Genomic DNA, 6,170 nt, shown 5'->3' with positions numbered 1-6,170 from the left:
AACCCCTGCAGCTGTTGAGACCAGCTGTGTTTAAGTCATGATCACGGGTCTTATTGCAGTGTTGCCATACATGGGACCCCCTCTCTATCCAGAGTGTGTCACACTCTGTTAAATGTTAAAGGAACGGTTCCCATAGCACTCTCTATAGACAGGCCCTATTCATTAATTGTGACAGTATTAATGCGTGTGTCACCCCATTTTGCATCATAAGACTTGGTATAAGCATTCATAACAAATGGAGTGTTATGATTTAAGAGAACGCTGAATCTTTAAGTTATTATATTTTTATTTCAGTTGTATCAAAATCATATTTATCTGTTCATTAATATACACTTATTTAAATATCAAATAGAATAATAAATAAAGAGTTTTACATATGATATCTTTAAATGTCTCACAATTAGTGTTGTATACTTGTAGTTGTATACAGTTCTGTAACCCATAATCACAAAGGAAAGTGATGAAATAGAAAGTCCCTCTTCTCTCTCTCTCATTCTTCCTTTCTTTCTTTCTTTCTCTCTTTCTCTCTCTCTCTCGCTCTCTCTCATTCTTTTTTTCTTTCTTTCTCTCTCTCTTTCTTTCTCTCTCTCTCTCTCTCTCTCTCTCTCTCTCTCATTCTTTCTTTCTTTCTCTCTTTCTCTCTCTCTCTCTCTCTCTCTCTCTCTCTCATTCTTTCTTTCTTTCTCTCTTTCTCTCTCTCTCTCTCTCTCTCTAAAGTGCAGTGTCAGCCCCCAACATTCTTCTTGTGTGTGATTGGTCACATGACTTCAGGGAAATCCAGCTGTTGGGTTTTCCATGCTCCTTCTCCCCTCCTCCGTTAGGTTCACTCTGCTTTTCTCTTAAGACACCTCCTCTTTTGCTTGTCGTCCTTGTTTATTCTATTTGGAAGGAGGGAGAAGAGTGTTATTCTCAGAAAGGACTAATGTTACATGGATTATATTAAGTCAAATGGTGTAGGATGTTTCTAAAGTATGTGCTAAGGTCTTTTGCTTTTGCATGCTTTTGCCTCCTTTTGCCTCATGTCTGCTACTTAATGGTGTGATTAAACTATAATTACAGTAACTTTTACAATTACAATAACTTTTATAATTACAGTAACTTTGCTTTTTTACCATTAGGTCTATATGTCATTAGATTGTGATAAATGTTGATCTATAAATTATTACATTGTAATAACTGCAGTAAAGTTCTGCCAAGGCTTTTGTATGGTGATTATGGGTCTGATGATTTGATCTATCTTACCTGTTCCAGCAGTTGACGAAAAACTTGGCCTTTCTTCCAACAGGGTTCAGGCACCTTCTGGCTCCATCTTCTGCCAGTGTAACACTGAAAATAACAAACCACACATACACACAATTAATGCTTGTGTCACACAACTGATATAAGGCTGATAGAGGTGATGTCATGTCATAAGTTAATGTCAGAAACAGACAAACGAACAAAAAGAGAGAGAGAAACCACTTTCTGCTTAAATGAATGCAGTACTTACATGATTTCAGTAGTGTCACAGTAGTGGGTCTTTTCGATGATTTCAAAGTCATCAATGATTTCCTGAGTGTGCATAATGGTTCCTGGGCATTTGCATCTGGCACCTGGAACGTGTTGAGCTGTAATGAGAGTTATAAACATCAATTAACATGGTCAAACATTTGAATGGAAAAGTCGTTTTCTGAAAAATACGTTTTCAAATTGGATTTTGGATAAAAATTCACATGAACCCATATTTGCACATTGCTTGTTCTAAGAAGAAACTGTACATAACTCCAATTTCTATAGTATTCTACACTAATGTTATGCTATATGACAGCCACTATATGCACCGTAGCCTAGTAACTGCAAAATCCCTAGTCAGTCAGGTAACTGGTACAGCATGCACACTGCACCTTACATTCCATATATCGTAGCTGACATTGTTGAAATTACTTTGAAATCTTACCTCCGTTGAGCTGTATACAAACTCCCAGCAAAACCACCAGGAAAAGACTGCAGGCTTTTGGTGCGAAGGCCATCGTGAATGTAATTAGCGAGAGGTGAGAAGATGGGGAGGTGAGGAGTCAAGAGGCCGTGAAGTGAAAGTGAAAAGTGAAGAACTAGTGGGATCCATTGTCCTTTTTATAAACTGCAGAGGGTTTTCCCAAATCCCATGTTCTTTCCCAGAAAACGTCCAAGAAACAGCAGACCTCCCCCTGGAATTTCCCAGCTCACTAGGGTAGAAATGAAGGAATGGTGGACTACAGAGCGGAGGGTGGAAGGGGCGGAGGGAAGATGGGAGTCTGCAGATAAATATGCGGCCACGAGAGCCTTAACTCCTAACGTCCTAACTGTGGCTGGGGGAAAGTGGAGGCCAGGGTGAGTCCGTGTTGCAAGTCACTGTGATTCATGTCAAAGTGGCCTCTTTGCAGGCAGAGTTGCAAACCTGCAAACCTGCAAACCTGCAAACCTGTTCTTTTCAATCATTAGTCTCAGATTCATTAGTCGGACAGATCCGAAGTCTCCTTCCAATGACTTCCTCCTTCTGAAAACTGCTCTTTATGACATCACAGATCTGGGGGTCAAACAAGAGGTGGTACTTCGGAAGACAAACCTCACCCCAGACTTTCTTGAATAGAAATAACCAAAAAAAGGGAAAAGTGAAAGAAAAAGTGTATAAACTGCGTAGAAGGTTGATGGTTCTTCTCCTTCTTCTTCTCCACCAGCATGCCCAGGTCAGAAATGCTGTCTGGGGCAAGTAGTAACAGCAACGTCATGATGACACGATGACCAGTCATCTCTATTCTGTGAACCCACAAACCTAAATCTACCATGTCATATGAATCATGCTCGTCAACACTAGAACATGTAGACCGACATGTGTTTTACCAGAAGTGAATGATTAAACCCAGGATGTTCCTGGTGTTTTCAGTCATTTGTGGTGTGGTGTCTTGTCAGAGATTAGTTTTCGGGCTTCTGTCCCCATGTCGTTATTTTATTTTGTGTTTTTTTCATTGAACCTTTATTTAACTAGGCAAGTCAGTTAAGAACACATTCTTATTTACAATGACGGCCTACCATAAGGCAAAAGGCCTCCTGCGGGGACGGGGGCTGGGATAATAGATAAAAAAATATGTTGTTGTCTTAGGTCTCTCTTTATGTAGTGTTGTGTTGTGTTGTCTCTCTTGTTGTGATGTGTGTTTTGTCCTATATTTATATATATATAGTAGTTACTGTCTTGTCTCATCGCTACAACTCCCGTACAGGCTCGGGAGAGACAAAGGTCGAGAGTCATGCGTCCTCCGAAACACAACCCAACCAAGCCAGCCGCACCAATGTGTCAGAGGAAACACCGTGCACCTAGTGACCTGGTTAGCGTGCACTTGTCGTGATGTGTGTTTTGTCCTATATTTATAAATATAAGCTGTGCCACCAGAGACTCTCGGTTTGAGCCCAGGCTCTGTCGCAGTCAGACGCGACCAGGAGGTCCATGGGGTGACGCACAATTGGCCTCGCGTCGTCCGGGTTAGGGAGGGATATCCTTGTCTCGTCGTGCACTGGTGACTCCTGTGGCAGGCTGGGTGCAGTGCACGCTGACCAGGTCACTAGGTGCACGGTGTTTCCTCTGACACATTGGTGCGGCTGGCTTCCGGGTTGCATGTGCGCTGTGTTAGGAAGCAGTGCGGCTTGGTTGGGTTGTGTTTCGGAGGATGCATGCCTCTCGACCTTCGTCTCTCCCGAGCCCGTACGGGAGTTGGAGCGATGAGACAAGACAGTAACTACTAACAATATGATACTACGAAATTGGGGAGAAAAAGGGGGTAAAAAACAAAACATGGTACAAACATTATTGGGCACAACACAACAGCACAAAGGGAAAGAAGGTAGAGACACCAATACATCACGCAAATCAGCCACAACTGTCAGTCATTTTCTTGAAGAAAATATGGAAGCCGGTTGAGATACTAAATGTCTCCTATTCTGTGATGTGATATGTCCGGTTTTAATTGATGCTAAAACGTTTTGTCATGATAAATAACAAAAAACAGCTGTGTTTTTAAATGTAATAACACTAAATAGATGGCTTCATGAGGAAGGAAAATTAAATGTAATTACACTACATATGATTACATCTGAAAATTTAAAAAAAATCAGGTTAATGTATTATGCAGTGGAGGCTGCTGAGGGGAGGACGGCTCATAATAATGGCTGGAAACCATGTATTTGATGTATTTGATACCATCCTACTTATTCCGCTCCAGCCATTACCAAGAGCCCGTCCTCCCCAATTAAGGTGCCACCAACCTCCTGTGCTTGTATGATATTTAACCAATTCTGCTCAAATTAATTTACCATGTGGGACCATGCTCAGCAAGTTGAGTGGTAAAGACCTGATTTGACTTTTTGGTTTATTTATCATTCATTATATGACCAATACTGTACTCTGACTACCACCTCCAAGTATGTGAGCCACTGCTAATGAGTCAAGTCCAAGATCATGACTGACACAAATTAGGCAATAGTTCACAAGTTGGGGGTTATCGCAAACACTGTTGCTCTTTCTCATAAAGTGTCATTTCATGGTACTGTCCACTGAAAAACATTGTTACTCAACATCTTAAAATGAGTGGTGTTTCTTTGGAGCAGGACCTAATGACACAGTAGAATCTGTACAGTGCAAGTCATCTATATTCTGGGTGTTGTAAACTTTAACTCCCTGTCTCCTCCCTTTGTCTTGATATGAAAGGGGGATGGACCTAGGCCAGGGAAGCGTTATTGCTAATGCGCTGTAGCGCCAACTGTCTTTGCTCACCACACATGTGCAACATTTAGAAGAAACAGAAACTTAAGGAGCCTAACGGACCAGAACCAGAGCACAGAGCAGTGCTTAAGAAAGACGATAGATAACATTTGCTGTCACATCAAGAAGAAAAAAAAATAATGTCTGTTCTTGAAGACAAAGAGAAAATAATTGCCTTGATTGTGAGTGACAGAGTCAATGAATAACAATGTTTTTGAATACCATTGTTGTTTTAATTGTGTTGGTCACACAAAGAGATTTACAGACAATCATGTGCAGTATATACAGCTTCTATTTACAAAATAGTTCCTTACAAAATACTATCATTACGAGGATATCCAGAGAGATAAAGCAGCTAAGGTATAAATTCATTGGGCTGAATCCCTCTGCCCCCTCCTTGTTCACCCCTCACTTTGTAAGGTGTCTTCTACGGTGTCCATATTAGGACACCCTTCAACTCTGGTCATACCTGGAGGGACTCAGTAGAATAAATGGGAGAGTTAAGACAACGTTCACAAATCATCCCTGACTACCTCAACCTCCAATCCCACGCTGGGTTAATCCAGTAATGTAATCCAGACTATGCTTCCTGTTCACCAAAGAGTTCAGCAAAGCCCCGAGGCCTTCTCCACAGCACCATCAAAAACAGAAGCCTGGGACTTTCTTAGTCACGTCAACCCGGAAAACTGGGCCTGCTCAAAACAACCAATTCAGGGGGTCTCGGCCGGAACATACCCGGGTTACACAGTCCAAAGGATGGGCGACCATGAGTGACACATCCGATAGACCACTGGGGATCCGAGGAGCATATGCCATGGATTTGTTATAGAGCGCCAATGGGTCTACAGTGGGCCATCTCCCGGCGGGAGACCGAGTGGGTCATCACCGGTGCCCCCGGAGTGGGCCATGGAGGGGGTACGGGGCGGTCTGGGAGAGTTTCTTGATGGAGTCCACATACTCCTCCATAGTGAGGTACTCGTCTTCCCCGTCCTCCAGAACTCCTTCCTGCAGCTCACTGATGGTAGGCTACAGCTCCACGGAGGAAAGCAGGCGTCTGGGCTTCATCCTGGAAAAACAGCCTGGAAAAACATTGACATTTTTTAAAATATTTTTGATACACAAACTAAGGAGATGTGTTCCTGTTGATACATTAGCTACGATTTGATTACTATGCTCTATTGGAACACACACTGTACAGTACATATCCACTAACTGAAAGAATACTGCTCATCATCTTATGGATCATGTAGAAAATACCTTATCCTTCAGACTAGCATTATGTCATAAAATAACAATCCTACAGGGTTTAAAGAGAATCTAAAAGATGAAAGATACTGGATCCTTACAACGAGTTTAAGCCCCCCGGCCCCGCCACCAACATCACCACCCTCAAACAATA

At 42.2% G+C, this 6,170-nt stretch overlaps 1 protein-coding gene across 1 annotated transcript; it reads right to left on the bottom strand.

The window, feature by feature from the left end:
• Positions 1-268: 268 nt before the first annotated feature.
• Positions 269-2,220, bottom strand: LOC109865912 (C-X-C motif chemokine 11-like). Its single transcript, XM_031798734.1, has 4 exons — positions 1,937-2,220; positions 1,490-1,607; positions 1,243-1,326; positions 269-878 (listed from the first exon to the last, which is right to left on the bottom strand). The coding sequence occupies exons 1-4, from the start codon at positions 2,007-2,009 to the stop codon at positions 824-826; spliced, it is 330 nt and encodes a 109-aa protein (XP_031654594.1). The 5' UTR covers positions 2,010-2,220; the 3' UTR covers positions 269-823.
• Positions 2,221-6,170: the final 3,950 nt, after the last annotated feature.

This window comes from Oncorhynchus kisutch, linkage group LG20, assembly GCF_002021735.2.
Source record: "Oncorhynchus kisutch isolate 150728-3 linkage group LG20, Okis_V2, whole genome shotgun sequence".
Lineage (NCBI taxonomy): Eukaryota > Metazoa > Chordata > Actinopteri > Salmoniformes > Salmonidae > Oncorhynchus > Oncorhynchus kisutch.
This window is presented reverse-complemented; position numbering and strand designations above follow the sequence as displayed.